Source organism: Leptonychotes weddellii, chromosome 8 (genome assembly GCF_054177405.1).
Source record: "Leptonychotes weddellii isolate Sample4059 chromosome 8, ASM5417740v2, whole genome shotgun sequence".
Lineage (NCBI taxonomy): Eukaryota > Metazoa > Chordata > Mammalia > Carnivora > Phocidae > Leptonychotes > Leptonychotes weddellii.
Genome location: NC_138376.1, coordinates 35,294,150 through 35,311,077, shown reverse-complemented (window position 1 = coordinate 35,311,077; position 16,928 = coordinate 35,294,150). Strand labels below are relative to the sequence as shown.

The 16,928-nt window shown below is 39.2% G+C and overlaps 1 protein-coding gene across 4 annotated transcripts in view; it reads right to left on the bottom strand.

The window, feature by feature from the left end:
• The window catches only part of SLC25A27 (solute carrier family 25 member 27), a 27,036-nt gene extending 10,108 nt beyond the window's left edge, over positions 1–16,928 (bottom strand). For all 4 annotated transcript variants that reach the window (XM_081828383.1, XM_081828382.1, XM_081828386.1 and 1 more), the window contains exons 1-6: positions 16,611–16,928; positions 13,925–14,116; positions 12,088–12,172; positions 8,432–8,554; positions 6,313–6,425; positions 2,437–2,521 (exon numbers count right to left, since the gene is read on the bottom strand). In XM_081828383.1, the coding sequence (XP_081684509.1) occupies positions 2,437–2,521; positions 6,313–6,425; positions 8,432–8,554; positions 12,088–12,172; positions 13,925–14,116; positions 16,611–16,716 (704 nt within the window). In that variant the 5' untranslated portion in view covers positions 16,717–16,928. The remainder of the gene's footprint in view (positions 1–2,436; positions 2,522–6,312; positions 6,426–8,431; positions 8,555–12,087; positions 12,173–13,924; positions 14,117–16,610) is intronic.

The following is a 16,928-nucleotide window of genomic DNA, read 5'->3' as shown; positions in this document are numbered from 1 at the left end:
CAACAGCCCAAAATGAAGCCGAGGACACAGCTGAAGTGATAACAGACAGAAAGTGACTGGGCGAGTCTTCTGATCTCTCCAGGAGGCCACGTGGCTATCTGCAAGACCAGGTTCAGATACTCCATCAGCACTGTTTCAGAGAAAGCCAGCCTCTTAAGGATGAACTAAACAAGCATGCTCATGTGTCATCTTCACACAGAGTAAACTCGCCTTTCTTACAGTTTTACCTCTCCACAGCCTCATGATTTAAAAAGAAGAAAAACAAGGTTATCCTGCTCTTTCTGTCCTATATCATTTCCTGACCATTAATTCAACTCCCTACTTTTCCTCTGTTTCCTTGATTAACATAACTTGCTACCTGCCTTCCCACCTCACTAAAATCCTGGCTTGTCTTTTCTGCTCCTGCCCTACCCCAGGACTTTTTACTTACCCCATTTTTAGAAATTGTGGTAAAATAGACACAACATACAATTTACCATTTTAATCATTTTTAAGTGCACAGTTCAGTGCTTACACCGTTTTTATTCTTCTTTATATCAAAATTTTTTTTTCCTTAGGTGTTGGATGTCTCATATAAAGCTCTCTGGTTGTACAGCTACAATCCCCTTCATTTTCTTCTAGGACACAGTATCCAGAACTTCCAGACCACATAGCACCATTTATCTACTTAGATTTGAGTTCATCATTAGCAACTTCTGAGCTGCCTCATATACCACACATATTCATACCAACCCATTTAAAAAACTGATCCAGTGGGTACAGCTTAAAAAGGAAACAAATGCCCATCATCCTAAAACCTGAATTAGAGAAGAATAAGACTAAGTTATTTCACATTAGGACTGGAATATATACAGCTGGAAATCTTGTTTTTCCACAAAAGACAGATCTGTTTGGTAGGGTAGTATATGTTAGGAAGATTTACACCTGCCAGGAAATCCATGATTCTTTGGCTAGATGTGGTATTTCAAAGACCATTTGGATAGAAAGACAATGAAATAGAGTGTTAATATCAATGTGGTACTATAGGACAGACCTGAATATCTTGCTTCTGGAGTAGATCATAACACCAGAACAGACCAGCATCTTGAAAGATGAAAACGTCTCACAAGGTGACTCAGCTGGGTAGAAACTAGAGACAAAAGTCTCCTGGGCAGAGTGAACAGCATCAACAAAGATAGTGCAGGAAAGATGGCAAGGGTAGATACAGATATAATACATATGTTTATCAGGATGGAAATAAGAAGTGGAAGGAGGCCAAAATCCTCAGTTTTCTCTGAAAGAGGAGGCCAGACTATTGGCTACAGAAAATCTGGTGTAGCTTGTGAACAAATCTGGGTGAGAATGTGGAATGGAAAAGAATGGTAAGCAAAGACATAGACAAAGATTGCTCTAGTAGCACTAAAGATCACACTTATTTTAAGAGTGGAGGAATGAAGAAAAACTACTCTAGGAATATAAAGCTAAGGTGAATCTGAATTAGGAATTGCTTATATCTATATATCTCCAAATCTCATTGGTTCAACACTATTAATATACTTTTGGGGTCATCTAAATAGCATAAAGCATTCTGGAATTTGGACACAAGATCAGAAGCTAAATGAAATCACTATAATGTTATGAACACTAGACATCTATAAAGTAACTCAATCTAATGGATAATCTGAAATTATGTTGCAAAGAGATAAGATACTGCTCCTTCCTGGAGTGCTCTTCTTCCTGTCTCTGTCAAGAGCTACAGCCCTTCAAAACACCTAATTCTAGCTCCTTTATAGGCCCCTCCAAGTGGTTATTTTTTTCTTCCTCTTCTGAATGCTACAGAAACTAGTCACTTTGTTTCAGCATTTAAGATTTTATTTATTTATTTGAGAGAGAGAGAGGGGAGGGGTAGTGGGAAAGGGAGAGGGAGAAGCAGACTCTCTGCTGAGCAGGGAGCATGACAACGCAGGGCTCAATCCCAGGACCCTGGGATCATGACCTGAGCCAAAGGCAGATGCTTAACTGACTGAGCCACCCAGGTGCCCCTGTATATTTTTATATTTGTCTTGTTTTCCCCTTGGTCAACTCCCTGCAAAGGAGCCTGGATTACCCTTTGTACCCACTGCAGGGCCCTGCAGGTCCCTTTATCATAAAAGATGCTCAAACATATCTGTGGAGTTGAATTGGAGAATTGATCAACAGAATCTGACTCCAGGAGGGTCCCATCAAGGTGCAAATATTTGGGATCGTTTAATATGAAACATTCTGCAATTTTGTCTCTCTCTTCCCCGTTTTAACTGCAAAAAATTTTAAGAAAATTGTTCTTTTTAAATGTACTATCACATTACTCTAAGGGTAATATCACTAGATTCTCGATCAAAAGAGACAAAAGGTTAGAATTTATGCCAAATATGAAGAAAAGTAATATAGAAAATAATTCAAACTAAAATAATCACCTACCTCGATAAACCATGAGTCATGATATTGTCCTCAAGTGGTGTATTCAGTACCAAATAGTGTTTCACTGTATCATAAGTGGTTAAATCTGGCAATAAAAAGAAAAAGAAGGCTGAAATATTCATTTGGCAATGAATTTCTTTTATGTTAAGAATATATTAGTCTTAGGATGCCTGGGTGGCTCAGTCGGTTAAGCCTCCGACTCTTGATTTTGGCTCAGGTCATGATCTCAGGGTCATGACATCGAGCCCTATGTTGGGTTCCACGCTGAGCATGGAGCCTGCTTAAGATTCTCTCTCTCTCCCCCTATCTCCCTGTCCCTCTCATCCCCCTGCTCACATACACACTCTCTCTCAAGAAAAAAAACATAAAGAATAGGTTAGGCTTGGGGCAGGAATGTGTACAAGGATGAAAGATACCATTATCATTCTCAAGCATGGGAAAGTGACCTACAGATGGAGGGGGAGAAAAAGAGGAAGAGAGACAGACACTCAATTATATTGTTTGAACATCTGAATCCAGCTATGCCTAATGTCAGCTCAACCCCTGGACTTCTTAGTATTTGAGATGATAAATTCCTTTTTTAATCCTAAGTAGGTTGAGTTGAAATTCTGTCACTTATAAATAAAAGGTCCTGGCCATTATTCTACATTAAGCTTTTTATATTTTTTTTTTCTAATGACAATGAAGAGCTGTTGAAGAGCTTTAAACAGGGCAGTGATATATTACAACTCTGGAGTTTTATAATAACTACCTACAGTGAAGTACAGGAAGTAATTATAAAGAGGCAAGAATGGATAGATGCATTTGGTCATTCACCAAATATGTGTCTACCGTGTGGTAGTAGGCATTATTCTAGGTGCTAGGGTAAGAGCCATCGACAAACTGAACAAAATCCTCATTCTTTGTTGAGGGATGAGACAGCAAGCAAATACGTAAACCACAGCATTTCAGATAGCTGTAACTGCTCTGAAGACAAATAAGGCAAAGAAAGGGGATAAGAATATCAGAAGGTGGAGAAGAATGATGTATGTGAATTTTAAAGATGTGATCAGGGAAAGCTTCTTAATAACATCTAAACAGAGACCTAAAGGAAACATGAGGAAATAAACCTTATAGCTATCTAAGAAAGGGTGTCCCAGGAAAAACAACATATGTATTATATCCCTGAGGCAAAAGTCAGCTTGGTATGTTAGAGGAACAGCAAGAATACTGGTCTAACAGGAGCAGAGTAAGCAAGGGCTAGAGAAGTAGCAGAGTCCAGAAGATGGGGAGATACAGAAGCCAGGGCAGGATTTTGAGCAGAGCAGTGATGACTCTGGATTACTGTTTACACGGACATTTTGGCTGTTCTGCTGTGACTAGACTACAGGGAAACAAGACAGATTAGAGATGAGACTATTGCATTTATTCTGGTGAGAATTGATGATGGTTTGGATAAAGGAGTTGTGGAGCACTGGTCAGATTCTAGATATGTTTTGAAGGCGGAATCACCAAATTGAATAGAGAGGGAAAGAAAGGAATCAAAGATGATTACAAGATTTTGAGCTTAAACAGTTTGAAGGGCAGAGCTGCCATTTTTGGAGATGGTGAAAATGAGAATTGACTGATTTAAAATGTTTTAAGTAAGATGATGGAGTGGTGACCTTGATCAGAGCAGTTTCCAATGCATGGTGGGACAAAATGGCTGTGAGGTAGGTATAGGAAGACTAGTTTGGAGGCTTCGTAGTGATCCAGTAGAAGGAGGTAAATAATACTTGGACAAAGGAGTGGCTCCAGGGATGAAAAGAAATGGATGGATGTGAGATACAGCTAGGAGACAGAAGTGGTTGGACTTGGTGACCGATTGGCTATAAGGAGTAAGTGAAAGGAAAGAGACAAAACTCAGGCCTAGGTTTCTGCATTGTTCAAGTGAGAAGGTGAGATATCAAATATTGGGGTTGGGAAGAATGGAGAAGGAAGTAGTTTGATAAACGAGTTTGATTTGGACACAAAGTGATATATTCAAGATAACCCAAATAAACATGCTGAGTAAATAGCTGGAAGCTGGAAGAGAAATCTGAGCTACAACAGATTTTGAAGCATCAAATTGAGAAATTACAATCAGTAAAGATTCCTGATAACTAAAATAGGTACCAATATGATGCAGTAGCCATGGATGGACTGAAATAGCAAAATAAAAAAAAAAATAGATTTACTTCCTTTGATGTTTAAGTGATATGTTACTATTACCCTCAAAAAGGCCATTCTTGGGGCGCCTGGGTGGCTCAGTCATTAAGTACCTACCTTCGGCTCAGGTCACGATCCCAGGGGCCTGGGATTGAGCCCCGCATCGGGCTCCCTGCTCGGCGGGAAGCCTGCTTCTCCCTCTCCCACTCCCCCTGCTTGTGTTCCCTCTCTCACTGTGTCTCTCTTCCATTTTCCCTTTTTTTTAAAAAAAGGCCATCCCTTCATTTCCTAGAATCATATAATTTTGGTCTTAGAAACAATCCTTTCATTCAATAATACATTCATCAAATGTTTACTGACTACATAAGGGACTAGTTAAATAATGATAAATAAAACATCCTTGCCTTCAGGGGACTCATTATTGAGTGGAGGAGATAGACACACAGTAGAAAGCAATGGAATGAGGTACAAGTGATCACAGAGATAAGCACCAGGAACTACAGAAACTCATAAAAGGGCATTTCACACAACACGGCTAGGGAAGGGTGGTTGTAGGGTTCAGGAAAAATACAAGGTAAAGAGACATTTCAGCGGAGTATGAAAAGATCTGCAGAAGGATACCAAATAGAAGAAGAGGGAAGTTGAGAAAGTAGAAGATGAAGAGCAGCGTGATATGTGCAGGCAGAGGAACCTTCTAGCTCATGACTCTCTGCTTCACTCTTTACTCCTGAATCAGTGAATTGCTCAATTCCCTGAAGGCACCTGTTGGATTGTAAAGACCTTCTATATTATGTTATGAAATTTCCACTTTCTTCCGTGAGTGATGAGAAACCAGTAAAAGGTTATAAGGGTCCCAGTAACATGTTCAGACCTGTGTTTTAGATATATCCCTCTGGATACTGGGTATAAATTTGAGGACAGAGGAGAAGACCAGCCTGATGGCTATGGCAGTGCCCTAGCTGTGTGGCTTTGATAGTGAGAATTGTAAAAATGGTCATTTTAAAGACACTAAGGTGGTAGGTATTGGAGAGGGTACACTTTTAAGAAATATTTAGAAGACAGAAGCAAGGGACGCCTGGGTGGCTCAGTCAGTTAAGCATCTGCCTTCGGCTCAGGTCACGATCCCAAGGTCCTGGGATCGAGTCCTGCATCAGGCTCCCTGCTTCTCCCTCTGCCTGCTCTGCCTGCCACCCCCCTCTGCTTGTATGTTCCCTCTCTCTCTGACAAATAAATAAATAAAATCTTAAAAAAAAAAAAAAAAAGAAGCGGTTACTGACTGACTATGAGAAGTGAAGGGCAGGATGAGTTAAGGGAACGTTCAGGTTTCCAGTCTGGGATGCCTGCTGCACAAGCTGGGGGAAGAGCTGGACATTCTGGATATAATGATTGTCACAAGGTTACATGTGCCAGTTTGGATCTTGGAGGAGAGTGTGGGTAGAGAGGAGGCCTTAGAAATAGTTTAGTCCTATCTCCTTATTGTCACAATTTGCTTGTTTTAGGAAATCCTTTTCATAGATCACCATGGAGAAAAGGGAAAATACTCTAGAGAAAATATTCAATTAAGGTGTTACAACACAAAAGAAGACTGCTGCCAATGTGTATTACTAAAAATAATAAAATAGAATTTTTCATTTTCCCTGATGTCAGTGCTTATCATTACAATGGTGAAGGCAGTTAGGACTTATCAGAGTTCAATAAAGTTTCCATTACCTCCCATATTCACCAGTGCTGCTCTTTGTATATTGGGTACCCAGCCTGCCCAAAGCCCACGTATTCCTCCTTCAGATAAGATTTTTGCAAATGCATGATGCACACCACGAAATCTAAAGGAAAAATAATAATGAAATGTGAAAATATGCATTTCTATGGAATGCAACTGGATAAACTTCACCTATAGCTGTTATGATTTGGAGTAAAATAACATCTTAATTATCCAGAACTGTTAGAAATTTTTAAAAAGTCAATCCTCACATATTCTCATAAAAGAAATGACATTTTTAGTCCAAAGAGTAGGGAGGCCAATCTTATAATAGAAGTTCTTAAAATTGAATACTTTTTTGGCTTATAAAAATTTACTACCCTATCCTGATTTTGTTCATTTTTTTTTTTTTTTTGTACACAGGTGAAAAATGGTGCTGAACCATGAATCAAATCTGGAAACCTCTGTTATAAAATAATAGTCTGGGTTTTATATAGTCAGAAATACCTAGAGTCCAATGCCACCTTTACCACTTAGTAGCTGAGTGGCTTTTACTTAGGTACTACATTCCCTGATTCTCACCAAAAAGATAATATGATATATTTATTGGGCATGCATAATTGCTATAATGTTACATGGGAAGTTATATTCACAAATGATGGTCATTGTAGTTAAAATCTGTTATGCACTTGTTAAGCACAAGACTTTTTATATACATAAGATAAATTTTATTCCTTAAAACTCTATGAAGTGTGAATTTACATTCCAATTTCCATCTGAGGAAACTGAGGCTTAGAGAAGTTAAGGAACTTGACTAGGGTCAGAGCTAAAATGTGGTAAAGGCTGGATACAAATCCCGGGTTGTCTGACCCCAAGGTTGATGTTTTTTACAACAATAGGAAATGTTTTTTACTACTATATCAAACCAAAAATTTCCAACAGTGAAGACAAAGGAAGGGGAAAAATTGATGAGATGAGTTAAAAACTCAGATTTTTCTGGATCCCAATAGTTCTCTCCATATAGCCAACCATGGCAACATCACTTCTTCCTGCTACTTTAGTAATTAATTAGAAGTTGTTACAAGATGACAAAATGGATCCTGGGATTCTGTAAACTACTTGGTTAAGTCTGAGTGGTACCCTTTTCTCCTCTGTGGTGGGTGTTCTCTCTGTTTGGAGGGCTCAAGGGGGGCCTGGACTGCCAAGCCCAACCTCAACTTCCACTGAGCCAGCTAGAGGAGCAGCACTGTGAAGAGCAGTGGTCAGTGAGAGTGATGGGCTCCCAAAGGAGGTCCCAAACCCTCCTTCACCTCTGGCCCAGCCACAGACCTGCAGTGTTCAGAGGAGCAGACCTCTTCATACTCAGCCCAAGGCATTCTGCACTTTTCCTCTTTTCTGGGAGAGGTCTATCAACCTCTAAGATTTTGCCCCTTTCCCAGAGAAACAGACTAAGTGGTATTTTAATAAATTGTTGAACATGAAGTCCTTTGAAGAAAGGCAGACTTCAATAATGTAGAGTAATGCAACAGGAGAATTTTGTATCACAAAGGCCTAATAAAAACCTTCCTTAAACTTGGGGAAAAGAGGAGGAATGGGATTAGACAAGGAAGTGGGAAGAACTTGTAAGGTCAATCTTGCTATTTCCCTTCTTTCAGGGATAAAGGGAAAGGAACCTAGCTTTTAGCCATGGAAGAGCTGAGGCAGTCTGTCATGCAAACCTTCTGAACAGTCCCTTTTAAAGATAAAGAAACAGAGAGTAGGAGTGCTAAGTGACTTCTACAACACTAAACCACAACAACAAAATTGGGATTCACACTGGGGCAAATTGCAAATTTTAGTGATCAGACTCTTTATATCAAGCTGTAATGGGACAAGTCTAGCTGATTAGGCTGGGAAAAGCAGCAAACAACTACGAACACATATAATTTTTCTGAGAGAGAACACGGGCACCTCATCATGCAATGAAAAGATCCGTGTTAGCCCTCCTCTTAATGAATACATCCTCCAAGTTGAAAGAGTCAGAATTAATGTCTTCACTGAATGTTGGATTACAAAAATGCATAAATCAGTAGGTACATGTTCAAACTATGATGGGGGGAAGGAATGGAATCAGTGAATTGGAGAACTTACCGCAAAGGTTTTCCTTCAAGTTTCCTTTTTCCTTCCATTTGCATCTGAACCTTCACTAGATCAGTTGGGTTGGCTAAAAATTGGCCAACAACACCAGCCATCATACCTCCAATTACTGATTTCCTAATTGCAAAGGGAGATACATTTTTTAATAGTTTCTGTTAATTTTGCAAATTTTGTAGTGAACAGTACCAAGCTGGTCCAGCCCCTGCATAGGGGATTTAAGACAAAGTGAAGAAAAGGATGGACATACAAATCACAGAGGAAAGTAGATGGTTTGTCTGTTTATTGAAGGGAGGGTTAAAGGACTATAAGGAGTTGAAATTCAAATCTGGTTTCAGGGGCCTTCTATGGCCTGAAATTCAAAAGAAGGGCAGTTGCTTCAAAGTTATAAATATCTGAACCAACCATTTAATTGTAGTTTAATTCTGACCACAGGGGAATAAAAACAGCATAGATGTAATCAGTCTAACACACAAAAGCTGGTAAGTCAGAGTTTGTAAATTACTATTTTAGTAGTTTTGCAAAGTAAAGGGGGGTTGATAACTTTTTTCTCTTCGAAGAAACTCTCTCTGCCCCTAGACTCTTCCTTCTCCTCACCTCCCAAAGCCAACAGTGATCAAATCTAGACTACTATACTTAAACATGCTTTGAATCCATCCCCTCCTCTCCATTCCAGCTACTTGTGTTGCAGACCAGACTCTGATCATCTTTTACCTTTTCTTTGAAGAAAAGGGATAATTTCTTTCCTTTTACTCTAAAACTATATTTGAAGAGGTACAAACGGGTATAAAGTAAAAAGAGTCCCTATTATGAGTTCCCTTCCTCTGAAGCAATCACAATTACTAGTTTCTTATGATTTCCTGCACATAATAATAATGCATTCACTGATTGCTTATTATTTCAGGCCCTGTTCAAGCATTTTAAAAAACATTTATTTTTCATATCAACCCTATGACATTAGTACTACTGTTAAATCCTCTTTACAGATAAGGAAACTGAGGCATAAAAGCAGTTAAAGGACAGCTCAAGTCACACAACTAGTGAGTGGTACGGCCAAGGTGTAACAGCAGGAAGTCTGAGCGCAGACCACACAGTCTTAAGCACTAAGTTACAATCGATAGTTTGTGTACACACAAATGTATATGTATAAATACTCATTTTTAAAAGAACATATGTAGGGGTGTCTGGGTGGCTCAGTCGGTTGAGCCGCCAGCTCTTGGTTTCTGCTCAGGTCATGATCTGGGGGGTCATGGAATCAAGCCTCACATCAGGCTCTGCACTCGGCTCGGGGTCTGCTTGGGATTCTCTCCCTCTCCCTCTGCCCTCCCCTTCCCCCACTTGCACTCTCTCTCTCTCTAAAATAAATAAATAAAATCTTAAAAAAAAAGGCACAAATGTAGAATGCCAGGTTGTATACTGTTCCACACCTTAATTTTTCCTTAATAATATCCTTTAAGATATATTTTTCCTAATAATGTATCTCAAAAGCTATCAATTCATATAGAGCTGCTCCATTTTAAAAAAGTTTCATAACATTCCATTTTATGGACACATAACAATTTATTTAGACAGCTTAACTTTTAACTAAGAAATCTGAACATTTACATGGCATTTGATAGGCCCTGCAAATTGTTTTCCATAGAACTTGTATCAATCTCCATCAACACCAACAGCCTAGGAGAGTGCCTAGTTCTCACAATGATGAACACAGCACTGTTTTTTCTCTTTGAGAATGTCATAACTACTGCCTCCTCAGTAATTGTGACATAATTCTAATTGTTTAGGCATCTGTCTCTATTACTGTGTGCTCAGCGATGGCAGGGACTACTATCTTTTTCATTACTCTAGCCTCAGTATTGGGTACAGGACAGGCACACCATGATCACTCAATCAAAAATACCTCTTGATTGAATTGTTCTGACTGGGTCAAAAGACATCAAACCCATCTACCCTGAGAGTTGACTTCACAGTGAAATATTTCCTTTGAACCCTTTATACCTTTCTCTTCTGGGGGGAATTACAGAATGTAAGGATTATTACTCTATTTCATCACTAATCCTGGGAAAACAATTAGTATAGCTTAGTACATTATAATTTTTTTAAACAAAGCCAAGAGATTTTACCTGAAAGGTGAAATTCAGCTTATTGCTATTTTCTTATAGTTGTGACTTAGATTTTTTTTAGCCCAGAAAAGATATTATAGACATCCTTATAGGTTAGTCATATAAAACCTACCTCATTCTTTCAAAGCTGTATATTATGCTTCCCTGTATATATCAAAATTTATCTACTTCCAAATTGATAGTTATTTAATTTTTTAAAAAAAATTACTATTCTCAACACTGCTACAGTCAATATCTGTGTGTGTGTGGGTCTGTGTGTTTATGCATAGGTACGGGTATTTCTGAATGTGAGTATATCATAAAGGAAGAGTTGCTGGGTCAAAAGATTACACATTTAAACACTTTAACAGGTACTATATTCTCCAAAAAGACTATATAGTAACTTACATTCCTGTTAACAGCTTAATGGCTAAAAGATAGTTTTAATTAGTTTCCCTGATCACTGGTGAGGTTGAACATTTTTAGATGTTTAATGAACATTTATATTTTTTCTTTTGTGAATTTTGTCTGTTGATATCCTTTCTCTATTTTCTTTGTGTTTTTATATTTTTTTAGTTTATTGGTATGAGTTCTATGTATATTATTTATAATAACTTATTTTTGTTTCTGTTACAAATATAAGTGATATGCACTTAACATTCATTATCTCATCTAATCCTACAAAAACAAAAGCCTGATGGTAGGTATTACTTCTACAGCTAAGAAAACTGAAGATCAAAATGGTAAAGTAGTTTAACCGGATTACATACGTACTAGTAGAGCAGGAATTTGAGCCTATCTCTGTGTAACTCAAAAGCTTGTCTCCCAGTAGAAAGAGGCATGAAGAAGGTGCTCTTTTAATATTGGGACACCTGGGTGGCTCAGCCAACTAATATTGGGACACCTGGGTGGCTTAGCCAGTTGATCTGCCTTCGGCTCAGGTCATGATCCCAGGGTCCTGGGATCGAGTTCTGCATCGAGCTCCCTGCTCAGCGGGGAGCCTGCTTTTCCCTCTGCCTGCCGCTCCCCCTGCTTGTGCTCTCTCTCTGACAAATAAATAAATAAAAGTCTTTTTTAAAAAAAGGAATTCTTGGGGCGCCTAGGTGGCTCAGTTGGTTAAGCGACTGCCTTCGGCTCAGGTCATGATCCCGGAGTCCCAGGATCAAGTCCCGCATCGGGCTCCCTGCTCGGCAGGGAGTCTGCTTCTCCCTCTCCCTCTGCCTGCCTCTCTGCCTACTTGTTCTCTCCCTCTGTCAAATAAATAAAATCTTAAAAAAAATAAAAAATAAATAAAAAATAAAAAAGGAATTCTTTTAATATTAAAATATTAAATAATATATATGCAAAATTTCATATACATATGCAAATGTATGTTTGTGTACAATGTGCAGTAAATGCTCACTTATTTGGATTTATATTCTAATTATTTATTATTTTAAGCCTATAACTTGAGGCAATTTGGGTACAAATACAAAATTTTATACAAATCTAATGGATACACATTAGTGCCTTAGGGTCAGTAGTATATATTATTTTCAAAACAAAACTTACCAAAGGGGATAATGCTTATCTTCACTTTTGCCAAATACAACTTCACGAAGATGTTCGTAAGTGACCATGCGGCCTCCGGAGTACACTGTGTAGAATGGATCATTTAAAAGGTGAATTCAGCTAGATGTTTAATAAAACAAGAGGGCATTTGACCTGGCCAGTTGATCTCTCTAGCTGGGTTGTTCTCTCATGCACACGTGGTCTTTTCTTGATGTTTCTGTAAAGGTGGCATGCTTTCTTAAGCCTCAGGCCTTCTCACATGCTGCCTGATTTTTCTTGAATGGATTCTTCCTCTCTGCTTTGCTAACTCCTCCTAGTCCTCCAAGACTCAATTCAAAGAACATGTTTTCTAAAGAGTGCTCCCTGACCTCCAGTGTTCTAGACTGCCACTGCACCTGCCAAGCTTCTCCTCTGTTCCCCCAGAACTACCCAGGCATACATTGAATATGACACTTATCACATTAACTAGAGATTAACTTGATTTTGTTGCTCATCTTTCCATCAGACCATGAGCTTTTCAGGGCAGGCTTTGTGTGTTTTCATTACTCTATGTGCCCTAATACAGAGCTTGGTACACAGCAGGCATTTTCATTTAATAAACATGCATAACTTCACTGGATAATTCATTATATTGGGGTAACTTTTTCAAAAAGTTTGTCAAAAGTATGAAATGAATCTTAACTGTAAAGCCGTATATGATGGTCAACAAAATACAAATGAAAAGAAGTGAAACTCAAAGCAAGCATGGGAAGCAAAGGAGAAAATATTAAAAAAAAGATTGGGAAATAAAAATCATTAAAATCAGTACATGGTATTCATAGAGAGCACTTTCCTTGATATTTCAGGAAGTCTGATAAAATATTTTAACATATTCAAAAATACACAAAGCACTAAAACAACAATAGTCTCTGTACACACTTCTGGAAAGCTCTTGATGAAGACACTCTAACTCACTCATCTGAAGAACTGAAGCTTTAAAAATCATAAGCTGGTAAGTGTTAGTACTGGACCCTTTTCTGGTCAAGGGTCCCTACGTACTTGCAGAAATATTATGAACGTAGAGGAGAAGAATGCCGCACCTGTCCTACCTCCATTTGAAGCCAAGTTTATGTTCTCCTGTCCACAAGCTGAAAACCCAACAACTATCTTTGTGAGTGCCACTGGAGAAGCAGAGCAGAAAAGTATTCTCACTGGCTGTGGCACAGTTACAATTATTTCCTTTTAAGAGTGACTAAAGGCCCACACAGGTAGGTAGGTAGCCTTGGGAACTGAGGCGAAAATCAGCTGCACTGCAATCACTCAATTGCCAGTATTGGATCAGTCATCCCTGTGCTCTTTCAGAGTTGCCTAGTCTGTAGTGTATGGGACAAAGACTAGTGATATTTGGCATTTTAGTCAAATATATTTTAGTTTTCAAAGAACATGAAAAATTTAAATTTTGTGTTTTAAAGTTTCTAAAGTGGAGGAAAATATCAATTGCTCATTTTTTTTCTTAAAAATCTTCGAACATTTAGAGAAGTAGAGAAAATAACTCCCTCTGTATCCTTGAGATGTATCAATTGCTAACATTTTTGCCATACTTGATTCATTTTTCTGCTTAATTATTTTGAAGTACATTACAGACATCATGACAGTTCATCCCTAAATGTTTTTATATGCATTTCTAAAAATGTAAGGCAATCATTCCTTAATAATTGGTGGTTAATTTTCTTAAGAGAATATTCATTTATCACTGTAGTAGAAAAAACTACTGGATTTGGGCACAGCTAAACACAAAACCAGAGGACACAAACACAGAACTCATAACAAACTTACCAGCTGGAATCAAGATAGATACCTATGTGTCTGTAAATGGCAGGTGTCACTCCTTGCCAAAGCTTTAGAAAGCCTTCTTCTTGAATAATCCCTAGGGCGGTGCGTACCATGCCCCTATAGGGAGCAGATTCTCTTGCACTGTCTCCCAACCGAGCAAGGGCAGCTTCTCCTTGCATTTGGAGTCGAGTTTTTGTGAGATCGAGGGGAAAGGTTGCTAATAAAAAAACAAAATGAGGGGGAAACCCATAACATTCAGAGAAACAAACAAAAATTCTAAAATTCTAAAGTCACAGGACTAATATTTTAGTCACCACAAGATCAGTGATTCTCAAATTTTAGAATACATCAGAATTAGTTAGAGAAATTGTTAAAAATTATTTCCTAGCCCCATGCCTATGGATTCTGAGTAGGTTGATGGGGATTTAGAAATCATTTGATTCTTATGCACTCCCAAATTTAAGAATCACTGTCCCAAAGCACCCCCACCCCCAGATCATCAGGAAAAAAAGTGACAAGACTTGGGTTCTTTTTACTCAGAAATTTCAGCCTAAAATCTACGTTAGTCCTTAATTTTTGCTTTCCAATGGGAATAATTTCAGATATCCATATTCTGTGATGCTCCTTTGACTGCACCCATGATTAAGACCCAATGTGACTTTTAGAATACTATACTAATTCTGATAGGTTCATAATAAGTGCAGGTGAAGCTGCATTCTGTAATTTCATGGGTGATATTCACTGATCTGAAGTTTGAGATACAGAAAATGTAATAAAAAGTTTATACAAGGGCAGCATGCTCAATATACTTTCAATTAAGGCATATATTGGGTTGTTTTTCCAGTACTGGGTTTTATGTGTGGCCTCCTCATGAGGACCAATTGTACTTGAAAAGTTTTTTTCTAACGATTACATTTTGAATTCAAGAATACATTTTACCTTGAAACAGTGAAGCTAACTGGCCCACATTAGGAAGATCAAGCTCATAACTTTATACTCATAATGTCCCGAATAACTGAAGTAATCAGATTCAGGTAAGTTCATGAACATTATTGACATTACATGAATCTTTTCAATGACCACCACCTGATAGAAAATCATAGTTATGCTTTTTTCCAAGAGAAATCAGAGTAGGGGGAAGAGAATATTAAATCTTACCACTGGTCTTTGGAAAAAATATCTTGCTGATAGTTCTCCTAAAACAGAAGTAGTTTGCATGTAGAGAATTTAAACAATGCCTTATTAACATACGAACCCTGAAAAAACTATATAGGTTCTTCTATATTAACATGGGTTATGCCTCTCAAAATAATTCTGGTTTCCTTACTGGTTACTTAAATAATGTTTCAGGTTCTGATCCTAAAGTGTTTTGTACTCAAAACCATCCCATATTTTGATTTCCTAACTTCCCATCCCCAGCCCCCACACCATTCTCCACAAACCTTTAACAAAAGGAATGTTTCTTTGCCATTGGTCACAGGGGGAAACATCAGGTTAAAAAAAAAAGCTGGAAATATTTAATTCAGCAATCTGATTTTAAATTTTTTTTGAAAAAAGTTGAATTGCATTTCAGTAAAAACAGTGGATAACAGAAATTTTTCCCATCAGCTTTAAGAGAAGAGAAAGAGAAAAAATAGAGGGTCCAAAGGGCAAGAGTAGAAGAGCACAAAGGGCAAAACAATGGATCCTGTTCTGGCTGTGCTGGAAATACAAAATAAGTTAATTTTAGATGAGGACAAAGTAACATTTTCTAATGATAACACACCAAAACTGTTGCTTGTTTTGTTTTTCAACAGGCAAGAAAATGAAAGGGTAATCTTAAAATGCACAGTGAAGGCTTCACAGGGAACACACAGGCACTCTGCTCACAAAATTATTGGAAGGAACACCACCTGCTCATGCAAGGGCATCATAATTCTCCCTAGGTGGCCTCGAGTTTTCTCTGACTTGCTTATGCATAGGTAACTATCGGCCTCTATGTTCTTACGATATTTAATGCTTTCATTATAATCAGTAGCACACTGTAACTGTCTGTCACTGCATGTCTCCCCACCCGCCTGTAAGAAAGGTCAGGGCTGAGTCTTTTAAGCACTATCACCACAGTCTAATATTGTAGTAATTACAACAATGTTGCAATTAATAGGTGCCCCGCCTTGGATTTCACATTTATATATTATCTACTTCTCAGACTCCTGAAACGTAGACACAGTATAGATGAGATAAGCTCAAGGAGGACAACTGGCAGATGTTGAGAAGATGCTCAGTAAGTGACAGGTTAATAACTTGAGTCCACAAGAGATAATGACATGGTGAGGCTATGTAAGAATATAAACCAGAGAGATTATTTCAATAAGGATGAAGAGTGGACTGTGTTTTTAAAAGGTCATCCTCACAGATGGGAAAATGATTCCTATAGAGGAATGACAGCTCTTGCAGCTCCCAAGCGTAGACATTCAGACACAATAGCACACCTCTGAGGGAGACGAAATTGGAAGGAAAAGACCTTAGTGACCTCCAGTGCCGCCTCGTCGCAAAGCCAGCCTTGTCCCCGCCCTGCCACAACGGCCAGGCAGGTGTGCAAGAAGAGGGCGCAACCCAGCGGGCCGCACACCCCGGGGGGCCGAAGCCGCCCGCCGGTGCCCTCACCCCCCACCCCCAGCGCGGCACCTCGACGAGTCGCGGGGGAGGCCCAGGCGGGGGCGGCCGGGTACCTAGCTCGGCCACGGTAGCCGCGCAGCCTGACAGGAGGAACTTGCTCGCTCGGGGCCATCTCTGGGCAAGCGGCAAAAGCCTCTCCTCATCCTCTGGAACCGACATTCAGCAGCAAGACGGGACGACAATATACCCCTTCTGGCCGGCGCCCAGCGCCACGGCTGGCCTGCCACTCTGCCAGGGCCGCCCGTCCTCAACCGGCGAGTGGTGGAGCGGGGACCATTTCCCTCGCTCGGCTCAGCCAGCCGGCCTCGCGAACCCACAGCTTTCCTCGCAGCCCCGGGCTGGAGAGCTCCACAGAACTGATAGCTGAACAA